The sequence below is a fragment of the Simochromis diagramma genome, unplaced genomic scaffold, assembly GCF_900408965.1.
Source record: "Simochromis diagramma unplaced genomic scaffold, fSimDia1.1 OVJJ01000816.1, whole genome shotgun sequence".
In the NCBI taxonomy this organism is placed as follows: Eukaryota; Metazoa; Chordata; class Actinopteri; order Cichliformes; family Cichlidae; genus Simochromis; species Simochromis diagramma.
This window is the reverse complement of record NW_024386908.1, coordinates 16,330,964-16,357,284: the sequence shown is the minus strand read 5'-3', so window position 1 is coordinate 16,357,284 and position 26,321 is coordinate 16,330,964. Positions and strand designations below refer to the sequence as shown.

The 26,321-nt window shown below is 42.2% G+C and overlaps 1 protein-coding gene across 10 annotated transcripts in view; it reads right to left on the bottom strand.

Moving 5' to 3' along the window:
* Window positions 1-10,969: 10,969 nt before the first annotated feature.
* gata3 (GATA binding protein 3) overlaps window positions 10,970-26,321 on the bottom strand; it is a 16,547-nt gene continuing 1,195 nt past the window's right edge. Inside the window, exons 1-7 of one of the 10 annotated variants that reach the window (XM_040035726.1) lie at window positions 22,048-25,963; window positions 21,503-21,887; window positions 19,969-20,502; window positions 17,702-17,758; window positions 17,499-17,545; window positions 14,977-15,102; window positions 10,970-12,568 (exon numbers count right to left, since the gene is read on the bottom strand). In XM_040035726.1, coding sequence (XP_039891660.1) covers window positions 12,278-12,568; window positions 14,977-15,102; window positions 17,499-17,545; window positions 17,702-17,758; window positions 19,969-20,502; window positions 21,503-21,737 — 1,290 coding nt within the window. In that variant the 5' untranslated portion in view covers window positions 21,738-21,887; window positions 22,048-25,963 and the 3' untranslated portion in view covers window positions 10,970-12,277. Of the gene's footprint in view, window positions 12,574-14,976; window positions 15,103-17,498; window positions 17,759-19,968; window positions 20,503-21,502; window positions 21,888-22,047; window positions 25,964-26,321 lie in introns of those variants that run through there. The other 9 variants (XM_040035729.1, XM_040035721.1, XM_040035725.1 and 6 more) reach the window with 9 other exon arrangements.

Below are 26,321 nucleotides of genomic sequence, written 5' to 3'. Positions count from 1 at the left end.
AAAGATCTCAAATCAAATCCCACCGGAAACTTTGTGTTTGCACTTTTGTCAGTTGTTTATTAATTTGGGGGTTTTAACACCAATAATTTATTGGAGATCACAGTTTTAGTTTCAGATGCTCCTCTTTGCACTAACTCAGCATATTGAAAAATGCTGCTTACACAGTGCACTATGCACCGTATCAAATCTTTGAGCTGTCTCAGACACCGTTGTGGATAGGTCTCATATATATTATGTAGTTCTTTCCCCATTTCATTCTTCTGAGCAAACTTTTTGCATTTGCTATGCAGAATGGTTTTTCTTCAGCATATTGGTAAGTAAATAAGGCAGCAAACTCTGAAGAGCTTTAGTAACTTCTGGTATCTGATCATCCTAACCATGACAGATCTGCTTGGTTGATCAGCAGGAAATAAAGCAAATTTCCTCATTGTGTCACAGTGGTTTATCAAGTATGATGAACTGAGAGCTTTGGTTTTGTCGTTTTGCAGTTAATGACGGTAGAAAGGCCTATGTGTCAGAACGTTACTGTTTATCGGGCTCCTATTGTAAAGGCTAAACATTAGCATTGTAGTCGTTCTTGTCTTGGTTATTTTGGAATGATGAGTTGTCACATTTGCATGAGATGATGGAGTACTGATTTATCAACTGGCCCTGGCTAGTTTGGTTAGCACACTGCATCAACAGACTGTATCGCTACAGTTTATCAACAGTTTTAGCAGTCACCTGTTTGACAGACAGAGATTGCTGTTAAAAGTGAGTAACAAACTAATAAAATGTTCAAATTTCACTGACCTTTGGGAGAGGCTGTTTGTACCCCTAGGCTCACAGCAAACCTCACACGATTGAAGACAAAATGCATCAACACCACAGATACAGCAGAGACTTAAATTAACAGACGTGAAGCCTAACACACATCCCGTGACCTACCAGCTCTTACTTCAGCAGGCCAAAGTCCTAATAATAGATGACTACATGATTTTTTATAATCAGGTTCAAAATATTCAGCAGCTGTCCTGAGAGGTAAAATTAGCTGAAGAGGTCAAAACTGTCTGAAGTGGCCATTAGAGGAAGCACAGTCTTTGGGATATCTGCGAGGGGCTTATTTTTCCAGCTGTGCGCTTTGCCACTTGTGCATGAGATACTGTTTATAAAAAGTAGTTTTGTCCATCAGAAAAACCTTAATAACATTTCATTTTAATAAATAATTAATTCAGTTTAGATTCTATTGAGAAATACACATTTTCTAGTTTTCAGTTGCTTATAAGCACCAATATTACCTGATAAATCTGATATATTTTAAGTAGTTTTGCATTTAAAGCCATTTCTCTTATAACAGAGCTCAAAATCAAGTTTCTGGTTGATCAGTAGAAGAAATCAGTCAAATACACACTTTAATTACACGTTTGCACCAGGACTAAGCAGCATGATGAAGATTAAATTGGTGTGTTAAGCTGCAGGACAAGCATTTGTTTATCTGTTGTCGTTTAGATTTCAGTTTTCTGACCAAAAAAGGAGAAAAAAAAAGCTTGTAAGTGCAGCGATGTTTATCAGCCAACTTGGAAAATCCACATATTGGAAGTTTCCTACAACACATGCAAATACTTTATGCAAATACAAAGTTTGGCACTTTGGGTGCATTGTGCTAAACTAAAAAAATCCCCAAGCTAAATATTCCTCTGTGTTGGTCTGGACTTCTGCAAAACTGGGGATGTTCACACTACTCCAGATAGTTTAATTTATTATCAGTGATGCTCAAACCTCTCTATGAAATCCATCGGCCACAGACAATGAGCGAGCAGGGAGATATCGACTACCCAATCAGAACAGAGGCGGCCACATGAATTAAGCCTCTAATGAGATATGAGGTAGATAGTGAGAAGGGAGGAGATATGAGGTTGCACTAATGTGTTTTGTCATTTCCCTCATCACTTTTCCCACTTCCTGGGGTGCTGCAGATAACCAGCCCAGATCCCAGTATGCTTGCCAGCGATTGGCCACAGCAGAATTATTTACCTAATAAGGCTTGTCTGATTGGCCCACGGGAGACAATGGCATGTGTAAACAGCCCTGGGCTCTGGACAGTTGACCGACACAGCAGTCTCTTTGTTACTCTAACTGTTGTCAGTGCAGACATGCATGATCACACACACACACTCCCTGGTTGTAGTTAGAGCTGGACTTGCGATGGGTTTTAAGGTTAACTGTGAAACTGGGATTTTGTGCTAAAGCTGCCAGTAGCCAGTCACCTGTGCCAGTATGCAGCATCTTTAAATATGAGCACTTTAAAGAGTTCACTGGAAGCACTAGATTGCAGGCTACTACCATACATTCATTTCAGTCAGACCACTTCATTGACGCAGCAGGGGTCCTGAGGCAGAACCCTGAGTAAAAAAAACACAGGTTTATCTGGCTAAAGAGTTCAAACTGGCTCCTGAAATTTGGAAGGTGTCCACTGTCACCACAGTAACAGGCCTTTAGTTATTCTGGTCTCCACTATCTTTTACTCTGTAAATTAATGGTGCCCAGAGGACCCAACAAACTGAGTTCTCTGAGGCTTATATATGTGGTGGTTACCAGTATATTCTTTAAATCAGATGGAATGCTATGAAAATTTGTACATACATTTGTACTCCCCTTGGGATATTATAGCATTTCAGTCAGGGCCACTGCACTTTTAGAAACTTCCTGCGGTAATCTATATTTGGCAGTAAAGCTCTAATATGGGAGCTCCCTGCATCTGGCTTTCTACGTGCCCACATGGAAAGCCAGAGGTTGGGGAGGAACAGCAGGACCCCAATGCCGACAGATATGACACTGATTAAATGAGACACAGCGGTGAAGAGTTGGGTTGCAAAGTAGTTAAAGAAGCTTAAATGCAAGTCCCGACATGAGATTTACCAACAAGGGGCATCGATGAGTATCAGCTGAGTTTGACTTTATGGACTGGCTTAACTGATGCTGTCAAAAATGAGTATTTTGGCTAAGCTAGCATATTAGAGTGTGCTAGCTTCAGAGGTGGCGCCTATGAGCCATTACGCTTCGTCTCTAACCTAGACTGCTGGTTCAGTAGTAGTGGGCTTAGCCTTCAGCTTTCAGGCTCCTCTTCTGTGGAACCAGGTCCCGGTTTGGATTCAGGATGCAGCCACTCTCTCTGCTTTTAAGATTAGGCTTCACACTTTCCTTTTTGATTGTTTCACTTACATTGTGTTTATATCACCCTGCATTTAATTGTTGTTTATTGTTAATCTCTTGCTCTCTTCCACAGTGTGTTTTTATCCTGTCTCACTCTCCTCACCAACAGTCAGGTGTGGCAGATGGCTGCCCCTCCATGAGCCTGGTTCTGTTGGAGGCTTCTTCCTGTTAAAAGGGAGTTTTTCCTTTCCACAGTGCCTGTGCACAGGAGTCCATCTGATTGTTGGGGCTGTGTCTGTATTATTGTCTTTACCTTACAACGTGCCCTACATGTTTGCTGACATGTAGGCCACAGAAGGAGATGTGACCTTCAGATACGTTCTCAATATTGAAAGTACTTTGTTTGGTAGTGGATCGTGCTTGGCTGAAGCATTTCCTGAGTCAGTCCACAGAATGTCTGGTTTTTCAGTCACCTGTGAACCCATTTCTTATCCAGAACTTCAAGATCTTTCTCAACTCATTTCTCTAGTCAACAGTGGGGCCTCTTGTGTGCCACATTAGCAAGTCAGATAAAAAACACACTATGCAAAAAGTACTGTATGCAACACAAATGTGCAGAGTACAGAAATTCTCTTGTGTGTAGGATATGTTCCTTGGCAAAATGAAGTCTTTTTCTACCTTTTACTGTACTCTAGTGAAGTTTTATTCATGTGTTTGTAATCATAGAGAAATATATAATCTCTTGAAACTCTAAAAACTCTTAAATTAGAATAAATTAATATAAATGTAATCCCCAAAACAGTAACTCCAGATATAACTCAGCAGCATCTGTCCTAAGATATCAACTTCTTACCCAGTTTATTAAAAGGTGATTAATGCGTGACTTGGCCCAGATATAAACGGAGTGCTATTCAACGCGCACTCTTCAAACAGACCTGTGCACACGGTGCCAAGATCGTGTCATCAAACACAGCTTAGCTAATGCACGTCCTCTGGCACTGCAGCCAGATGAACAGAATACAAACACCTGTCTGCTCTACTTTTCTGTGGATTTGTGATGCGGCTAAGAGGTGCCAGTCAGCTATCAGTCTGTTGCTGCGCAGCTCAGGTGATTTGGCTGTGTGTTTGTACTCCGTTAAGAGCAGTGAAGGCTTCATACAGGGTTGGGTAAACCCCAGTGACAGTTTGTGGATGCAGGCCCATGCAAATATGCTCCTACCACAGAGGGGTTTTTTTTGTGACAGGTGATGTTCAGTTTGGCCTAGGGGCTGGGAGCAAAGGCGGTCTGTTATACAGGGACAACCAGGAGCTGTTAAAAATGTCCTCAGAGCCATGAAGTAGAAGGAATACAGAATACGTGGAAACACAGTAGAAATGCTGCAGCATGAGACCTCATGGAAAAGGCTGACATCATGGAAATAAAGTTAATATTCCAGAAGGAAAAATCTTTTAATGCTTGTTCTTTGTTCATTAAGCATTTAAAAATGCAAGGATTAAAGACTTTAACCTTTCTTTTTTGTTTAATTTATGGTTACACTTTCTCCAAAGTGTGAAATAAATAAAGTGTCGAGCCTTGCTTGAGAAACAAAATCCTCCATGTCAGCATCTCGAGAGGACACAGTTTTTTTCCCCCCAGTGCGTGAGCCTCAGAGGTGGAGCTTATGAGCCGTTACGCTTCGTTTCTAACCTTTACGCTGAGCTAAGTTAACTGTCATGACAATAGATAGAGACTCATTGTTGTGACCCATCTCTTGGCATGAAAGCAAAAAAAAAAATGATGCATCAAAACCAGTTCCTTTTGTGCTGGAATACAGAAAGAGGATGTTTTCCCTGAGATGAGTTAAAGTCTATGACAAATAAAGCAAAAAAATTTGACTGCACAATTTATTTTTTTATTTGTTTGACAGCCCAACCTCATGTAGTTTCCTCTGTTTTTAATCTGAATCGGATTGATGTTGATAGGAACTTGTTGACTTAAAACTTAAGCTTCATTTCTATTTTAATTTTCCTTTCAAACACAAAACCTACACAATATTTACCCACAGGTTTACCTTGCATATTTGAAACTCCTCCAAAGAAGATGGGGATAGGGACACCTTCACCACTGTTGCTTTAGCTCAACTTTTTAGCCTTTAGACATGTGAGAAATGACGAGACTAACTGCATTAGTTTTGAAACCAAAAGGATTGTTTGGGATTTCTGTTAAGATTTCTAGTATTACAGTTCATTTCATCCGATGCTTTCAGTGAATGGCAGATCAGGTTATTTGAATTTTATACTGTGTACCAAAGGATTTCTTACACATAGGGTTACTAATAAATAATGCATTTCACAGCTGTAAGACAAATTTGCTCATCTTTCCACCTCCATATTTCACTTATGCATCCTTACACTATCCTTAAATAACTGAACATTTCCCTCTCCGCCATACATCCCTCAGTATTTCGCTGAAACACTTCACCTCAGGTTTTTCTCAGCCCTCTCAAGTCATCATTCATTCCCTCTTACTCTTGTCTGTCACAGGCTGAGTGCCCTTTACCTCAAAGGTGCTCCCTAAGTGAACCTGTGAACTTTGTGCCCCCCCGGGGAAAAACCTTGCGTTTTCACATCTGTGCTACACAAAGTCAATTTATGCAGAGGTAAAGGGAAGGTTTGGGTGATTTTTTTATGTTTGTCTGCTTTTGTGCGCACATTCAAGGAAAAAGTGATTTACTCTCATCTGTTTAAGTATCTCTACATAGCAGCAGCCTCCATAGCCTGTTGCAAACGCAAGAGAGAGTGAGTGCCTCTGTTTGTCTGTGGGTGTGTGTGGGGGATGGGGGTTTAGGCATGTTGTCTGCTAGGCCATCCAAGAAGCCCCAGGGTACCTCAGTAAAAGAGATAATTATCTTTTATCTGCCATGTTGTGACGGGAGATTATGGTTCAAATTTACGATTGTTAAGGAGACAATACAGCACGAGGCTGCTCTTTTGAAAGTGGCGAGGGGGTCTCGAACAAGTGGGAGAACTCCCACAATGCTCCAGAAGCTCATCCCTCATGTTTTGGGCTTGAGGTCTTTCAAAAACAAAGAAAGGGGATAAGAACCGGTGCCATTTACTCTGAGAAAAATGACTTACACAAATCCTATCATAATTTTTAGATGACATTCTATATTGTGTGTCATATCAAAGTGCTATCGCAGGAGATCACAGATACAACAGACTACAATAAATGAGCTCAGTGTCACCATAAGCTCATTGTGGGGCCTAAAATTAGAGTTGTCAGTTGTGATAAAAAAGTGAAGTCGAAACATTTTTATCTGAGCTCAGAGTAGTTCTTATTTTCCAGTGATTCACAACAAAACCTCGATAACAAAAGTTTCATCTGAAGTTCTTGAGATTAAGATAACTGGGTTTCTTTGAGGAGTCCCAAGTGTTTAACCTCTACTAGAGTAGTCATCTGGGAGGTGGTAGGTGACAACCAGACAGGAACATTAATACTTGGCACTAACCATCTGTGCCACCATCTTGACAGTATAGCAAAAGAAGGAGCACCATCATCCGCACTGTTAGTGTTAGCATAGGTATATTTGTAGCATAGGTATATTTTATCAGGCATTGTTCTGTGTTAGATGATATTCTTTGCTGTTTATGTGTGTTACGCTTACGTCTTCACTGTATATGAATTGTTTAGTATACCTCGAGGTGTCATTTCTTTTACACGTAAAGCTTGCAGTGTTTAATTTCAGACACTACACCAGCTAAATCCACACACTAGATCGTATACACTGTTAGCTAGAAATGGTACTAACTGTATTCTGTGTTTATGTTGTTTGTTTTCGATTTGTTGCACAAAGTAGGGAACACTTGCTTCATCGCTGAGAGTCTGTCCAAGAAGATGAAGCTATAGCTAGTGTTTGGGTAGCATAGCTTGGGTAGCTAGCCTAGTCGTACACCAAAACTGCCAGAAAGTACCAAGAGACTTCAATTTTTTTGCAGTAAATAAACTATAGCATGCTAATTCAAGGCTTTCAGAGGTGCTCGTAAGCTAAGCAACTGCTGTGAGTTCATACCGGGGGTACGTAGATGACAGTTGTATCTGTTGTGTCCAATGACTGCAGAAACCAATGACTGTTTTCTTAGTCATAGTGGTCTCAGAAAAGTTTCTGACTGTGTAACAATCCCTTTGATAGTGAGATAGCTAAAGGAGGAACATGTGCCTAATGGAGCTGACTTTAGTGTTTGATTGAAGGTAGTCTCTTGCTGCTAGTTTAATTGAGGGCAAAGTCATGTCATTCTACATTATATGATAGCATGCACATCGCAGATTTGGTCAGCTTGTTCAAAACCTTCATCGAAGCCAGATGGCCACAAGGTATAGTCACAACTATACAAACTATACAAAACTATACAAACTATACAAAAAAGCATAGTTCTCTAAAATCTAGAGAACGTCTCTAGATTTGAGTGGTTTTGAACATTTTGGCTACACAGAGAGAGAGTTTGCATTGATTACCATTTCAGTATCACTCTTAGGAAAAAGAGTTGCACAGACAACAAATAGCAGTAGAACAATTTTCACAAAGTTGAGTGTATCACACCAGTGTCATTCTAATCGACTTGTCATTAGACAGTGTTGTCTGTCTCTTCGTACCAGTGCCAAATTTTAATGTTATATGACACACTGTAGAGCGTGTGGTATGGGATGTGGATAACCATTAAGCCGAACCCACGCTTATTTTTGTTTTCTTTTTTTTTTTTTTTTTGGGGGGGGGGGGGGGGGGTGTTCTTCATCCAGGCCTCAAAATATGTAGCTAAGAAAAAAATACTATACACTGTTAAACAGGTATTGGTTTGAGCTGTGAGACAGTAACAGAACCATTAGCCCACAACACACAACCTGTTCCCCCACATGAGACCACACTGACACAGATTGGTCCCACTTTCAAACCAGTATTACTAAGACAACACTGCGTTTGTATGTGCTGAGAAACTAGAACACACCTAAACCAAGACATGAAACGTTTTGCACATAAACCATGTGTAATGTAAAGAAAGGTGTGAGGGAACAATCAACACATCCTGTACAAATAGGTTTCTGCTTCCTGTTGTGTGATCATTTTTAGCATTGGGGGGAAATTCTGATGTTTTTTTTCTCTCATTCAGTCTTTACTTAAAATATTCAGAGTTTATTTGAAGACCCCCTGCTATTGAATGGGTATTGCCTTTTCACATATCAATTCCAAGCAGGAAATGTTGCATCTTTTTGGAAGAAGAGTGGTTTTCAAAGCCATCAAATTCTTAGCGACCCCAAATTTGACCTGACCTCTGCTGAGGGTGACAGCGGTGCAGCATGGATGAAGATGGACTATTCCTAAGAGCCAATTACACCCACAAATCTGTCATCATCCTCACCTGAAAGACGAGAGGCAGACGCAGGAAGAGAGACAGACAGAAGGAGAGACAGACAGAAATAAGTGGCTTGTGACGGGGATGACGACGATGACGGAGGGAAGAGGACACGAGATCACAGAGAGTGCCTCATCCTCACCTGAGCCAGTCGCCGCACCTCCAGTCACCCTTGGCAGACGTCCACAGCCAGACACCAGCGGGGAAAAGGTCAGCCAGAGGCCATGGGGTCCCACCACAGGGCAAAGCTCTCCTCAATCCCTCTATACACACACGCATACACTCACTATATCTGTTCTCATTCCACATGCCCCCTTGACCTCACTATTAAAACACAGGAGCAAATCTCCTGATTGGTCACAGCAGCTCAGAAACAAATGATGCCAAATACCTGACTCCTGTATGGCCTTTTCTGCCGGGAAGCAGGCATTCCACTTGTGCAAATATATTTCGATACTGGAAATGGTTTGCAACAGTGCACAGTTTAGGGGTAGTTAGATCTTTAGAGTTGTTTAGAGGTTTCGAGCCAAAGACGACATTTCAGTGCTTTGCATGCGAAAGGATCAAACCTTGAGAGGCCGACTACGTGCAGAAGTTCGCTGTAAGACTATCTGGTTAACTTGTGGCATAATAACACTAAAAATAAATTAATTTCTTTTTTTCTCTCATTTGAGCTTGATGTGGGTGTCTTTTTTTTTAAACTCCTGCATCCTGTTATTATCGCAGATTGTAACAAATTAGCATCAGCGCGATCTCTTTTGCTTTGTTTTCTTGTAAGTTTTTGGAGGGCTTTAAAGGGTAAAAATGATGCTGAAAGGCAAAGATTCTCCTTGTTTTACCACATTTACATTTAGTATTTTTTTCTGCTTAAATGTGTAAGTCAGGTACTATAAACACGGCTGTCCAGGCTCACTGTGGAAACACGTCACTTTCACCATTTTCACCAGAGTTTCTTCACAAGTCTTTCCTAAATTCTTGATTCAAATGTGATCCTTTAGAACTTACTGCTTTTTTTTCCATATTCACATCATTTTCATGATTATCAGTTTTTAAATGAGATCATTGTAGCTAAAAAAAAACCCCAAATACTTAACATTCTTTTTAATCTTTTGCCTGTTCTGCTGCGTTTACATAATTTTTCAAAAATTTTTGATGTGCATTCTGAGATGGAAGATACGGCAGACGTACTTTTTCATTGCGGATTTCATTAAAGCCAACGTGTCACGAACTGCTCTGCATACACAGAATAAAACATCATGCAAGCAAAGAGAACTGACGTGACTCTAACCACTGTAGCTGCGTTGATGTGAAGAAGATGCCGCTTGTAGATTACTGGAAGGCTAATGATGGTAAAGAAAAATGAAGGGGGATAACATGCAGGAAATTCTTCAATTGAGAACTTTATGGCGTCCAAAGTCATACTCATTGGATGAATGGAATAAATCATATATGCATCATGTCTTGGATTGCATGTACAGAGCATATGGTGATAATTTCCCAGCTTTAACAACACTAATCACCCACTACAGTGTATTACTGAGCTCTGCAGCCCTGCATTGCAATCTTTCATATTAATATCAGCTCATTATCTTCTTTTCTCTCCTTCCTGCTTCCTTACACAGACCACTGTCATGCAGCCCTAAAACTCTACTTTGAGCGCGAGCTGTGGAAATGTCACGAGCAAAACTGATCACTTAATAAACTGACAGGCAAAATGATATTAAAGATGAAGGGAACTTTATCCACTCTGCGGTTCAGAGGTTGAAACAAACACATACAGTAGTTCCTCTTTTCCACTCCTGCTTAACGCTTTAATCATTTCTCACTACTAGAGGTGATACATTCAGTGAGGTTAACTCAATGTTTAGAAGTGTTCATTAACTTTTTTTCTTTAAAGGGTGTTGCACACAGCCATGTGGCTATTTTATATATATTATTATGTGGTATTGTTATATGTATATGATTGTAATATACAGTATTTCTCAGCTTAAATTAATATCAGCCTGTATTTGTTATCTGACTTAATTATTAGTCATTATTAGGATGCAAGAAAAATGCCTGAAACGATGCTTCTTCCTGTTGGGTCCTTCTCGCTCAGTGTACGACAGATGTTTTTTTGTTGCATGTCGGTCGCGATGTGTTTATGTATTTGTCGGATGACACAAAAGCCACTTGAGCCCACGGTGCCCCGCGCATAGTGGCCTGTCTGACCCTGCCATTCGATTTGTTCCTCCATTGCTGCTGTTTATTCCTTCACTTCCTGTTTGTGCTCAACTGACCTAAGAGCTGTTCCTGTGAATGCTGGGTAAAAAAAAAAAAAAAAAAAAAAAAAGGGTGGGCGTTACTAGATGTGGTTGTGGTGGGTAGGTGAGTGGGTGGGGGTGTGTGAGCATGTGTCAAAGATCACACAGCACAGAGGCAGACAGAAAAGACAGCTCTCAACCACAGCTAACATGTCAACAGAGATTAAACTAGTTTATTATTTTCAAAGAGGAAAAAAAAAATTACGAAACAAAAAAAGCAGTCATATTTTACACTAGTGATTATTATTAAATTTTTTACAACCATTCAGTCTGCATAACATAAAGAAATAATTCTACATCTTTGTTTCTTTCGTATTTTTGGTACTCTGATTTATACATACAAATAACAAATACAGGAACTTTTTTCACAATGCATATAATCTGTGGGCAGGAAGAAAGTCTTTCAGGTGATCGAGTGTGTGCGAGTGTGTGCGAGTGTGTGCGTGCGTGTAAGTGTGTGCGTGTATGTGTGTGCTTGTACGTGCGCGCTTCAACACAAACCAATTGCCCGAGACCTATAGCACATCCAAAAAAAAAAAAAAAAAAGAAGAAGAAGAAGAGAGATGCCTGCAGCCGGAGCCGCTGACTCTCTGCAAACTTAATGCAACACAATTCATGCAGGCAAAAACCGAGGCCTGCCCTTTCTCAAAAGTCTTTCCCTCACCTCCTCCTCCCTTTTTTTTTTTCTTTCCTCCGGGACTCGGAGGCAGCCTCTCCTCACTCCTCCGGTGGCAAGTCTCTCCACCTGCTGCGACTCGTACCCTTCTTGTTGTTAGCTGCCCAGGGGCATGTTTCCTTTTTTTCTTACTTAATTAAAAAGTCTTCATTAAATGTACTGTATTTCATACAATTTGTACAAATATATTCAACGTCTGTCTCTCCTCATCTTCAGCAGAAGAAGGAGGAGAAGAGGGAGAGGAAGCAAGGGAGCGGGAAGGGGGTGTGGGGGGGGGGGTGGGGTTCCTGTTACACAGGTGCAAGGTGAAGAGAGTCGGGTTTGGACATTGAGGAAGAGGGCGTCACAAAAGTTATTTTAATGTCAGTTTTTTTGTGATGTCAAGTGTGGAAAAATGGCTTTTTGTACACAAATGGAGCTCCTTATCGTGTGGATCAGCTGGGAGGACAGCCTCAATGTGGTGGTGGCAGCTCGGGGAGGAGGGAAAACAAAAAAACGTCCCCCTGGAGGTCGGTGCGCCACAGTCAAGTCAAGTCTGCAAAGCATTCACATCGCAGAGGTACACTTCGATTTTTATAAAAAATAAGATACAACTGAGGAGAACAGGAGCCTAAAGCCTGTCGCACTCACACGCCGTGGCTCGGCGGTGAGACTGGGGAGCTTAGATCGGACCGAGAAGCAGTTTGTCGTTTAGGATATGGAAGCAGGGCAGCAGAGGTACCGAAAGGTGCGGTGGTGGTGAGGCTGAGGATTCAGGAGTGGTGCACCGCGGGGAGCTCTAACCCATGGCTGTGACCATACTGGAAGGGTGGTGCGGGGTGAAGGGGAGGCTCGAGGAGGGGTGCATGGGTGTGGGGGTGGTCAGCATGTGGCCGGAGTGCGAAAAGGGGGGGAAGGATGACATGTGGCGGGACAGAGCGGCCGGGCTGAATGAGCTGGTCTTGTCCATCAGGCTCTTGGAGAAGTCGTCCATGTTATCTTGGGCCTTTTTGCTCTTCTTTGACTTGCTGGACATCTTCCTGTTCCTGGTCTGGATGCCTTCCTTCTTCATGGTCAGAGGTCGGTTGATCTGCTCTCGAAAGGAGAAAGAAAAAGATGGCAGATGAGTATTTGGTCCTCGCGAACATTTCACATGAGATACGAATCTTAAAATTTAAGATTCCAGTATGAGATTTATATTAAAGCAAAACAAACCGTAAGTGAGGGGTGTCACAGAGTTTCAGAGTAAATAAGAAAAATGTGGTGCACAAAGAGCTTTTTAGTTCTCTTAGAGGCAGATTTTGGGGTTTTGGACAGACATAATGATATGTAATGGAGTCCCATTACGAGGCGAATCAGGCTGTCCCATCCCGAAACACAAGATTGTTTATCTATACTGTGAGAATGTGTGTTTGTGTGTGTGTGTGTGTTGGGTCGGATATGAATGTTGATTCCTATAAGCTGGACTGTATCTAAGGCTGTAGCTATGCCAGGAAGAGAAAAGAGAGAAAAAGGACAGATGAAGGGGAGGAGGGGGGTGCAGGGAAGATGGAGAGAGCGTGTGCAGAACACAGACGGAGAAGAGTCTGGCAGCTAATGTGCAGCCGGTCAACCACAGAGACACATGGCCATGACGACTGTCAGCGTCGGCCAAGTCCTTCTCTCCACCCTCCTTCTCGACCGCGTGGCCGACTCTTGGCCAAAATGGCCCCAGCTGCCATATTCCAGCATAGGTTTTAGTGAGGAATGAGAGCTGGATGATGGAATTCCGACTGTGGGCAGGATTATGAGGGAGGTGGATGAGGCCGACTGGCTTCCTGATCTTTCTCAGTGGTTCTTCCCGGGGAAATGGGAACAGGGATTTCTCGAGCTGTCTGAGACATTGGCATTTTTCGCTGACTCTTTAAACAGCGGCCTCGATGATTAGTGGAGGGCACAGATCTGTTTTCCCCCCAGTGATGTGGGTTTCACTCGCTAAGCTTTGACTCCATACTGGGTGACCTTCTCTGCCTTGCATGCCCTGATTCCAGTTCTAGGGCATGCTACACCCACCGAAAGCCAGTCTAGCCTCCGCTCTTTGATGCTGAGATGTCTACCGTCTCGCGAAACAATTCTTGGGCCTCCAGCGTGTGCTCGGCCACCAACACCCGAGCATATCAAAAAAAAAAGCATTTGAGTCAATGGCCCCCACAGAATGCACAGTGCAAGCTCTCACATCCTCCCTCCAAAAACCAGCAGCTAACCACCTGAAACCTCAGCGTCCGTACAGAAGTGTGAGGACTGTACACCTCTCAGAAATATAAAGATGAGAAAGACACCTTACAGGCACAGTGAGAAAACCCCTGATTACTCAGAGAAGGCCGTCTATGTTTTGGGTGTTAACACAACCTTGTGTTTGTGGCAACTTTTCTGTTTTCACAAGCTTCTTATCTGAGCTTATGGGACAACAGACTGCTACCATCAGGTGTTTTGTACGCTCACACTTACACACATTAGGATCCCACGCAGGCCAGCGGGGACTCCACTAAATTCTCCATGAAGAATGTGGAATTTGTTTCAAAGGGAGCAAACCCCAACAGAAGTCTGGATTTACCAAAATAAACTAATTTCATAATTACGCCAAGGTCGGGGTCAGTTCAGATGCTAATATGTAACGGGGAAATATTATTCTACTCTCCTTTTAACCTTGGTCTGAATCTGCTTCTGCACCGCCTCACTATGTGCCAAAAGTAACATGGGAAAATGATTTAACAGAGAGCGCTTGCGTGACAAGCTGGCCAGCAGAGCAGGATACTCTTCCCCTTATGCACAGGGGTATAGGCAACCTCTATCTGTTGTCTGTACAAGGGGGAGGAAAATTACCTACATGTGGCCTCAGAGCAGTTATCCTGCTTATTATTATTATTAGTTTCAGCCACAATGGCAGTTTGATTAAAAGTGACAGCTTTGTGCACAGGAGAGGAGAGAGAGGGAGAGATAAACGCGTCCCTGGGGTTTTCAGATTGAGGATGTGAAATGATGTGGCGAGGCACTAACCAACCCAAAACGAATCAGACGGATTGGTGGTCAGAGGGGGGACTCAGAGTCCCTGGCGCGCATGGAACCAAAAGGCTAGAAATAGAAGAAGAAGAAGGGGGGGGAAACGGTCTAAAAAAATTAATCGAATTTTAATTAAGCCCCTTCTTTAATATTCAAAAGCAAGGCGGCTGCGGGCTTAGTTCACTTAGGTCTTATACATTTTAGATTCGCACTTACTGCCAATAAATCATATTAATTCTACAGTATTTGTTATCGCCGTGCCCCGGAAATTCTCTGCAGGGACAAGTCAGATAAAATATTCAAAGGGAGAGAGGGGAAGGTGCCCAGCAGGACGTGATGGGAGAGAAATAAAGAAGGCAGATCTGAGGAGAAGGGGGACATAGATGGGAGCTGGACGAATAATATTGGAGGCAAGCCTCGATAGTTATGAGAGATATCCAGTGAAGGTTTATTACTCACATTGTGCAGTTTAAAGTACAGGCCGCAGGCGTTGCACACCGGGTCCCCGTTGGCATTTCTCCGCCACAGCGTCGTCGTTGTCGTCTGACAGTTTGCGCACGACGTCCCTGCCCGCCTGGCTGCCGACTACACGACGCAGACAGGCCAAAAAAAGGGAAAGGGGAAAGAAAAAAAACATCACATGACCACTCAATGACCCAATCATCACTGAGGTTTATTCTAACAGCTTTAATACCATTATCCAGGGCTCGTTTTAACACTTAAATATGGCTTAAAAAATACACACACTAGTTAACTTTGCTTACGCGAAATAGCCATGTGGCACTCATTAAGAGGGATTTGCAAGGATATCTGTGGAATTTTTAAGTCATCGGGATAAATTGGTGTAAATTCAGCAGCCCTGTATCCATGGTATCCTCGACTGATTTAACAAAGAAACAACACATGCATTTTCTATTATACCTGCTTAAATACAGTCTTTAATTTTTCACTCCAGCATTGCGCAAAGCTGCTTGAAACATTCAGGAAGCTTTTATTTTGACAATTTAAACATTGTATATCTCTACCCAGTGCATTTTCTTTTGCATTTAGTGCAAGCTGAAATTTTTTTTCTATGAGGAAAGAAATAAATTTAAAAAAAGAAAACAGGGTTGCTTTCACCCGGGGCTAAAAATAGCCACGTAGAGCTCATACCTCCTGGAGAATAAATATTTACAGAACACATAAAAGCAGGGCCTTGAAATGGGAGAGCTATTAAATGTGATTAAATTAACCCCCTCCTTAAAAAAAAAAGCCAACACGTGACGTCAGACAATGGAAAGGAAAAGGAAGGAGATGAAACGTATAGATTTGGCATCTATTAAACGTAAAAGGCCTCGTCTGGAATGTATGCTTTGGATTCTTCCAATATGCGCACAAAATATGAATACATGATGCGGTGAAATGAACCACATGGCAATAATTGCACGCCAGTTAAAAGCACACAGTTTGGAGAAAGAAAGAAAGAAAGAAAGAAAGAAAGAAAGAAAGAAAGAAAGAAAGAAAGAAAGAAAGAAAGAGTGGGTATTTTTGGCTTCGCTGCAGGCTACTAGCAGAGTAAAACCCTCGCTCCATCCTGCCACAGTGAAAGTCATGTCTTCCGATGGATTTCAGCTGCCTGCCTCACAGGCCAGTTTGCTGCAGTGGCTTGACATTGATGTTATAATCTCTAAAAACAATCAATAGACAGGTGACCGCAGAGGACACGCTAACGTAAAGGACTACATTATCTCAGGGAGGAATTTCCAATTATACACACGTGGTGGCCCAATAACCCCTGCTGCTGATCGCTGTGAATACCCAATCACAGTGGAGGAACACACCTTTTGAAATAATCTCTATTTTTATTCACTTAACCTATCATCATAGTTTAACCGGTTTTGTTATTTTTCCAACATTTTGTTTTTTTCTTCGCAGCCAACACTTTAAATATCAGCAATGAAAGGTCAACAGGATTGGTATTTACACGATGTGGTGATTTCATAGAGAAATGACTCGGCTCGCAGATCTTATCTTCGTGCTAATGTTCACTTTCTGGCCTGTACAGTTTTTTCCTGACCCTTTTCACCTCCGCGAGAAAGAGGTTCAAGGTCAAACTGACCTGGTTGTTACCCATACCTGAGCATCCTCGTGTATTTAAGCGGTGATTACAACGCTAAACAATTTCTCGTCGTGGCTCTCTGTCTGGCCTGGCTCGGGCTGCCTCAGCCTTTATGTTTTGACTGGGGAAGCGGGGCTTGTGTTGTTGAAAGCGACTTATCTGCGCTGCTCAGATATCCGGCAGCTCTTTCCTGAGTAGTCGGGTTTTCACATTATAGAGGCAAAGAGAAGAAGTCCAGAGCAGAAGAGGTCTGGACGGCCATTTTTGCCTCGAAAGATTTTTTTTTTTTTCAAAGAGTGGGGAACTCCTGTGAAGCTCATAAGAGATGTAAGCTCTGATGAGAGGGGCTTTCCCCAAAATAACTGTAAAAATAGCTGCACTTGGAAAGCAAAAAGGTCTGCTTATAGCTACAATATAGGCTCACCTACAAGATGAAATAAAAAAAAATGGATGCTGTAAAGAGTGCAGAACTGCAGCCATGCTCAGTTCCTTTAATTAGAATCAGAGTGGGGGGTCTTTTGTTTTGTTTTTTTGTTTGTTTTATCCCGGGGGGTTGTTTTATTTGCTCAATTAAATATGAAAGATAGAAAATGTAATCTCTCTTTTAAAAAAAGTAAAACTAAGGCGCTCGCAGTGCAATTTTAAATTAAATATTTAAAAGTTAAATAGCACTGTGCAGGACGTAAATAAGGTACTACAAGTGGAAATAGTCCAGATGTCGTACAATAGCTGTAAAGCTTTGATGGCCACAGGTAGCGTTCTATGATATACATGGGGCCTACTGTGTGAATCAATGACAATTTTAGCAAATAAAAAGTAGCACTGTCATTGCATTAAAAAAAAACTGCACTTTTTTTCTGTGGTAATATCTGAAAGCAGAGACCTGCACTTGTCGAGTCAATTTCCTGCAGCTAATAGGCCTACTTCTTCCTGGATAGGGGAAAAACAGAGAGAGAGACGGAAATGTCATCAACAGAGAAACATGGTGGAGACGTACCAGCCGTCGCTTGGGTTTGATGAGAGGGCGATTCTGCCCGTTCATCTTGTGATAGAGTCCGCAGGCGTTACACAGATAGTGACCCGTACCGTCCCGCCTCCACAGCGGAGTCGACGTGGCCCCGCAGTTCACACACTCTCTACCTTCTGCAAGAGCCAACGCGCACACGGACACACACACACACAGAGAGAGACACACACACACACAGAAGATGGAGAGAGTGTCCAGGTCAGTTGGTCCTTAAAATAACCAGCAATAACTGGTTCATGCAATCAATGCTGAGAATAGAAAGAGGTTAGAGAAAAGTGTATATATATATATATATATATATATATATATATATATATATATCAAGTATTCTGTAAAGCACAGAACGATTAATAATGACATCGACTAATAATAATAACTAGACAAACTAGTACCAGTAATTAACAATAATGATATTGATAACAATAACTAGAAAGTAGAAAGGCTTGCAGTAGATTTATTTGTCACACACACACACCACGCACGCACACATTAAACACATGTGGTTAGTGTTGGTGTCGAATACAGCAGTTGTGTTAAGGTCCATAAAGCATAAATTATTTCAGTAAACCACAAAACTTTTCACACTGCGAGTCTCTGAGCAGGATTTTCAGACTGAGCAAAATCCACTTTGGAGCGTGACAAATTTTTAAAATAAATCTAATCAAATCCGCCTTCGTCCGAGTCATTAAATTTCCCTTTATTGAAAATTTATATAATTTAAATAATAATAATAATAATAATAATAATAATAATAATAATCTTTTATTTTGAAATGGGGGGGGGGGGGGGGGGCAGGTTTGACTGGCACTTCTCTAGTGACACCGACAGGTGAGACGCGCACTAACAGTTGGATTATGGTATACGGGGGGCCTGAAACTGAAACAAGGGAGCTCGCTGCACACATAGTCAGATTATTTGAAAGCAGAGACTCACTCACACAGGGCTTTTGTGCAACGCCGAGAGCCTTTTGCATTCTCAGGCATGCAGCCACACTTCCCCTTTTTTTCGAGCTGCAAACACACACGCACACACACACACAGCTCGACTTCTTCACAAAGACTAAAAGAGATGCGTCGGTCCGGGTCGTGCCGCGTCGTTTAGATGTGACAGACATGCAAGCACCTGGGAAAGTGTGTGTTGCTATTTCTCTCTCTCTCTTTTTTTTTTTTCTTTTTTCTTTTGGCTTGATAATATGTTGCAGAAATCAAACAGGAACTGATCCAATGCATGTGACTTAAGAAAAGCAGGCCTCTGCAATGCAGCGTTTTGCACAGTGTGCTTGGTGCTCCGGGAGAAAAGCTTTCAGCGCTGCGCTGAGTTTACACTGCCGCACTGAAGACCCGATTAAAACATCCAAATGAAACTCTTCAGATCGCCAAATATCTTTAACTGCACATTATCTCACATGATCCCGGAATTCACATCTTTATTTGCATTAATGGCCCAGTGTATAGTGCTGAATAATCCCGATGATATGCATCAACTAATCCTCTGTTTTCTATACTCCCCATCAAAGACGCTGATATTAATCTCATTACAGAAAACTGGTTTTCAGCGGCGCTGAAATAACCTTTAAAATAATTACCCACCCTCTTCACAATTTGTAAATATCTCCCTCCTCTCTGTCTGTCTGTCTTCTTTTTTCCCTCCCCTCGGTGGTTCGTGCACTCTGCCACGGCGACGGTTCAGCCGCTTTTTCCCTGTGAATGAACGAGCAGTATCCGGTGCTCTACCGCTGGGTAAACAATGCAACTGTGGCGTGCACTGGTCCGACAATAATGGGATTATCTTAAACATATAAACGGGGCGACACAGCCCAGAGAGTTGGCTTCCCCTCTGTCTCTCTCCCACTCTCTGTTAGTGCAGAGGAAGATGAAAAAATGACCTTATTTATGGTTCAACTCGGAAATCATTTGCGTCATGATTTTTTCCTTTTTACCTCAATATAAAAAAAGTTAAATTCATATTTTTTTTATTTCAGTTGTCAATGGTGTTAATCTTTTACCCCCATTTTTTATTTTTAATTTATTTTTTTTAAATAAATATAACGTCTTTTTTATTTGTTTTATTGGTGTTATTATTATATTTCATATTATATATATTTTTTAAAAATCAGACCATTAAGGGAAATCTGTGAGGTATTTTTGCGGCTGTTTGGGTTAAACTGACTCCTGCGGCCTTAAACCTCCATGTGAGGGATGAACGTGCTGATTATGGGCATTTATTTTAGAAATCTATGTGAGATTAAACACGGCTGATCATTAAAGGCTGCAATTCTGGGGAATGCTGTTAGATCAAAAGGGAATGTAATAAAGCGCACGCCTACCTGAAGTGGACCTTGTTTTTGGTCTTGTTTTGGAACCATAACTAGAAGATGACCCACCTATCAGGCTACTTGGTGGGAAGAGGCCTGGGCCGTATTCAGGGACATAGGGTGGGTATGTGGCGATGGGGTGGTGGGCAGAGGATGACCCTGCTCCGATTGATGCCACGCTCCGGCTGTGAGCTGACTCCAGTTTCATACTCTCGGCCAGGGTCACTTGGTACTTTATGCACTCTTTATCCTCCTGCCGCCCGGAGCTGCTGGAGCCGGGGGTAGATATGCCCGGATCCGGGGATACGTCTTTGGGAGGGGTCGGGGGAAACGTGAAGAGGTGTGGACTGGAGTGACCGGTAGACAGGGAGGAGGAGGATGAGGCTGGGGGGTAGACGGACAGGCTGGCCGGGGAGCCATGGTGCAGGTTCTTGGGAAAGGGGCTCAGGTTCCAGGGAGAAGTGCTGTGGTGCGGGGGGATTCCTTTGCTCCCCTCCAGCCAGGGCAGAGAGCCGTGCAGTAATGAGGGACGGCACACCTGGCTACCTGAGGCAGCACAGAAAAACAACAGAAAAGATCACAACCTGACTTCACTCTGCAGCAAAAACAAATACACATTGCCATTTAGAGTTGTCGGGCTTCAGGCCTGAAAAAGCAGGATTTAAGCTTTACACACAAATTAAGCAAACAAATCAGGTGACATTTCTTTATTTCTTTTTTTATTATTTTTTTTTAATTATTCCACACACAGAAGCAATCATTCACTGTGACCAACATCCAGTTCTACATTAAAAAAATCCTGACAGTTTGTTTACACGTAGAAATTATTTGAACCCCTCTAGTGTGTAGAAATCTGAGAGTTTCATGTGGCCACGCGCGTGCGTAAATTTACCCTTTAACCTTCCTATTGAGCGGGCCTAAATGCAACATATGAATGCATGTAATTCAAAAGTAACTCGACTGTTGAGGAAGTTAAAGCCTACATCATAGGAAACTTCATAAATGACTACGCGTCAGTGACTGGCACATTAGAAAATAGACGGTTGGAGTGTGAGAGCAGAAGCCAAAAAACAAAACAAAAAAAACATAAATACCAAAGTGTTCCAGGTGTATCTCTGGTTTCTGTGCCAACACGTCTATTTGTTTAAATCCGTAACTAAACACTCGATCGATCCAGAAAACAAATTGGGCACGAGCTTTTAAAAAAGGAAAAAAAAAACTTCACCAGCATATGAGTCAGCTCATGTTTGTGAACTTTAAACGGGAATTGACTTCAGTACGAGCCATACTCAGAAACCATACGCGTAAACTACACATATTCACGCCGTGGTTTCACAACACTTGAGTTTTATAAGTCGAATCAACCCGGGCTAAAATCGAAACTCGTTTCTTTTTTTTTCTTTTTTTCCTTTTTTCTTTTGTCTGGGTCACAGTGAGAAAATAATTCCGAGCTGTAATGGAGCCTGCCTGCAATTACGCACGGGCATCCAAACAAATAAAGGGAGCAAATGATTAAATAAAAGGCCTTAACAGGCCGTTTACTTACTGTGTGGAGGAGGAGGGTACCTCTGGACGGCTCGGACAGAGTTTCCATAGTATGGAGAGACGTGGTTCCCCTGTCCATCGATATTAAAGAGTACATCCACATCTTCAGCGAGGGGATACTGCGAAGGGTCCATGTATGAGTGGCCGAGGCCCGGGTGATGTGAGCCAGGATGCTGTTCGTTCATCACCGCGGGATGATGGCTTATCCATCGTGGCTGGTCCGCACTTACTTCCATCGCTTGATTTCTTTAGATATATTTTTTCGTTGCTTTAGCAAATGTTCATGCACGCTGAAGCAAACTGGTACAAGTCAAAAGATAAGAAATAAACTGTCCCAAATCCGCGTGTTTGTTAAATCCACAGGTTCCGCGCTTGCTTCCGATCACCTGGAGACAGAGGGGAGAATTTATTGTCTTACGTTCTCACATTTGTTTACATGCAACACTTCTAAAACTTGGCAGGACGCTCACGCTTAAGCAAATTCACACGCGATTTTTTTTTTTAAATTTTTTTAACAAAGACACAGAAATGAAACAGGGAACATACCCAACATTACAAATGCAACTGAGGTGCTGTCACAGAAATACGTCCAAAATGGAATCCGGTCCCACGCAGAGCTCCTGAACTTCTTCCTCTTAGCAAACAAACAGCGAGAAAAAAAAAGTCAGTGTTTCAGCTCAACAAGTAGCGGAGGCTCGCACGGGGCGCAGGCAGGGCTTGTTTGCAGTGGATGGCTTCACTGCGCACTGACCAGCACCAGCAAGTTAAACTCACTGATCAAATCTCTGTTTGTGCGCAGTTGAAGCCCTCTCCATTAACTCCGCTCCTCTCTCTCTCTCTTTCCCTCTAGATCTGTGAGTCTCTTGCTTACTCACCCTTGCCCTACCTCTCTCGCTCTCTCTCTTTCTCTCTTGCTCCTTCCAGTCCCCCTTCTTTTTTCCTTTTCTCTCTCTCTCTCTCTCTCTCTCTTTTTTTTTTTTTTTTTTTTTTTTTTTTTTACAGTGAAGGCATTCTTTCAGGATGGCGCCAGGCAGCTCAATGCTTGCAGACAGCTGTGGCGCGACGCAACTTAAGGAGGGTCTGTCAGTGTCATCAGTTAAGGGGAGGGGCCTGCTCTAATTGAATACAACATTGGGCCAAGGAAGATATAGAAGAGCTGCAAGAATTTATTACCTTTTTAATGTTTGTTTGTTTGTTTTTTCTCTGAACTCATCAAAAGAGGTATATTTATTTTAAATATGAAAATTGTACTTTACTAAGGCCTTATACACTTAACAGCTGTCTTATGCATGCAAGCGTGCTAGGTGTGCAAAACTCGTGTTGTAGGAAGTTATTTTATTTTGAATTAATCTATAAAATATGATACCTACGTTTATAAACTTAAAGGGAAAACTTATAAATTCACCTTCAGCGTCAGTTGACAAGTATAAAAATGATAACCAAAAATAAAAGTTTTAAACTCCTTTTCTAAGAAAAAAAAACTTTTATTACAACAGACACTAAAGTCTGCGCTTTTTCCTGCTACAGTTTGCAAGAAGAGAAGAGCAGAAGCTTCTGCAGAGCCTGTTGCTCTGGGCCAACGGCATGTTGCGGGACATTTATGCTCTTAAAATTGTGACAGTGCGTCCTCTCGCGGTGACAGCCACATTATTCTAATGGCAGATCCAAACTGAGCCGATTTCCTCACCGCGAAGCCGGCACGGACAGGGACGCCTGGGTGACTAAGCCTCCAGTTTTTAAAAAAAAATGAAAAGTTAAAAAAAATAGTTATAATGTAAGCTATTACTGGCTGTTACTTAACTCAGTCGGTATCTGTGCGGTAGCTGCAACCTGTTCACTGCAGCTCAGACAGACGAGCAACAACGAGCGATGTCAAGATTTATTCACAGCAGTGAATAACGCGCATTGCTAACTCGCACTGCGAGTGACCGTAGCCCGCCTCGCTTTGACCAGTTTTTCTTTTTAAATAAACAAACTGGAATTTAAAAGGATGTGTTCGCCGTGACACGGCCATGATGCCCTACGTCTTCCACCTGAGAAACAGTCCCCCTCTATCCCTCCCCGCGGGCAGGTGTGTGTGTGGGAGGGGGGGAGGTTTTTTATGTCTAAATCCCGGTTTGATCTGCGTATACTGTCAGACTGGCGGTGTGTAATAGTAGCAGTGTGTGTGTGTGTGTTGGGGGCAGCCACTGGAAGTGACGTCACCGCGGTGTAAACAGTCAGGAAATGAATCCTCTCTCGGCGGCTGCGGGAGCGCGCACGCCCTCGCACCACGTAGGTATTGGCATGAATTTGCTGTGGGTGTAATAATAGGTGGGGGTCACTTCCTTAGAGTGGGGGGTTGTTACCAAATAAATAAATAAATAAAAGCATTAAGGTCATCAATGAAGACGCCATCAAACAGATTATTTAGCAGGTGAGTCCTCAGTTGCATGCGCACAGGTGATGGCTCATTCATTCAATCCCGTCTGAAATTATTAAGCTTGCTCTTAACCGAGCGCTTGGGAGCACGGGCAGAGGAGGACTTGGCAAAGCGTGCTATTTTTCCCTCTCTCCAGGATAGCCCTACCTGGGGAGAGGGAGAGGGAGAGCGAGCGTTTCTCACACAGGCAAAGCCCGAAACTGAACTTGGACGCAAACTGCTGTAGCTGCCATTGTCAGGCTGTCAGCCGACTCGTGTAATTATCCTCTTGAAAAAAGTATCGCGGAGCGTTATCCACAAAGTAGCCGTTATAGGTGCTCGAAGGCAACACACGACGGTAAAATGTGGCCTAAAATCCCGATTATGTGTTTTTGTTTCTTGACTGGATGCATCGAAGCTTAGAGAATGGGACATGGAAGCCATCCCATCACTTGAGTCCCCAAGCCTCGGTGTCAATAACGCCGGGGCTTATTCAGCGCGGGATATAAGACTGCCTCTCCCTTTCTTAAAAAAAAAAAAAAAGTCATTTTTAATCCTAAACTGTCGTCACGAAGGGAGAAATGGTGGCTTTGGCTCTTTTTTCTCTGTGTGTGTGTGAGGACGAAAAAGCGAGAGGGGCTAAAACGAGCCCACATTAGTCTATTTTTGTAGTTAATGGCCTACAACTAGCACCGATGCTGTGCGTAAAGATTTGTTAAAGGTTTATTCATAAACGCGGGCGAGGGTCCAGTCCTTTTCTTGATGGCTTAGATAATTTCTGCGAGATTATGTTAGCCAGCTTTGATTAAAATCGAGCCACTTTCTTTTTTTTTTGTTCTCTTCACTGCAGTTAACACAAGAACGGATTATTCCATTGCCTGTGTGTGTGTTTGTGTGTGTGTTTAGGGGGATCAAATGTTTTAGATAACGTCTAATGCTTGCGTGCATGTGCGTGTGTGCGTGCGTCTGTGCGTGTGTGTGTTTACTTTGTTCCTCAGCGTCCCGTGTTCACAAAATTACAATCATTGTTTTCCCTCATAAATAAAAGTTTCCTTCCGCCAGCTGATTAATCAAAGGTCAGTGAGATAAAAATCATACTATAATAATACATTAGATGGTGTAACAGTTATGCCGCCACCAGTGAGTGTTCGCCCACTGCTACCACTACAGTAATATCAATACTTTTTTGAAAAGGAAAAGAAATTCAAATGATATGAGTAGCACCTCGTGTGAGGTACATTTAGAGCCAAGAAGAAGCAAGAGGCGCTATTTTAAAATAATATTGAAAAGAAATCGCCTGTGCGCATGCGTGTGTGCGCATTTACGGCCTGTTATCTGGGGTCGTAATGTGTCACGTATCTTTATTTATTCTGGCACGCACAGATCTAAGATACCCAGCCAGAATTAGACTTAATTTTTGTGAAATATAAATTTTTTTAAATATTTTTTTTTAAATCAAAAAGCACTTTGGCGCAAGAAAACACACGACATAAGAACATAATCCAAAGAGCTTCTGTGGAAAAAAAGAGAGATGCCCAGCCAGTGATTAAAAATGCTACGGGCTACAGTCATGCTGTAAATTGTGATATTTTTTACTGGTTAAGCGCTCATTTATACATTTTGAAACCCGTATATTACCGCAGGTAACCTATTTGTTTCTTACTCAGTGAGTCATTTGTCACCTTTCTAGTCTTTTCAAGAAAAAAGTGGGGCTGCTTTTCTGTCAGCATGAGAACCAAGTCTGGTTCTTAGAACAAAACTAGGGCGTAAAATTCTGCTTGTTGGGCGCGTGAAACTTAAAAACAGAACTGGCTTTCCTAGAACGATTTAAATGAGCAAGAGCTGAAGGATTGATCACATTTTCTTCGAGTGTGTTTAAAAAGAAAAAGAAAAGAAAAACTAGCACATCAGATTTTGTGTCATTCTTCCCAACGAAGAAGAAAAAAAAGAGCAAAGAAAAAAGGGGGCTGCCAATTGACTGAGTTGTGATTCTTATCTTTATATCACGTCTCGCCAGACGCACTGATGTAATCTTTCATTTGAGGTGCAGGGCCTTTTCACCTCTTGTCTTGTGCATCTCCAAACAGAAGTCATTCATCATTCAGGCACTAAATTGTTTGGCTGATTTTTTTTTTAAATTTTATTTATGTTATTAATCTTTGTGATTTAAACGAGTTTAAAGTGGAGCTCGGAGTGCCAGCAGCCTCTCTGACACCTCATGCAATAACGAAATTTCGATTGTGACGGGAAATTGGAGTGAAAGTGCTATCCGCTCGAGCGGTCCGCTGCTTCTTCTTCTACGTTTTTAATCCGAGTTTATATTATTTTAATAATAACACCGTATTTTTTATCCTTTTATCCTTTTTTTATCCTATCGAATCCTATCCTCGTTTTAAAGAAGCGAATAAATGAAGGGAAG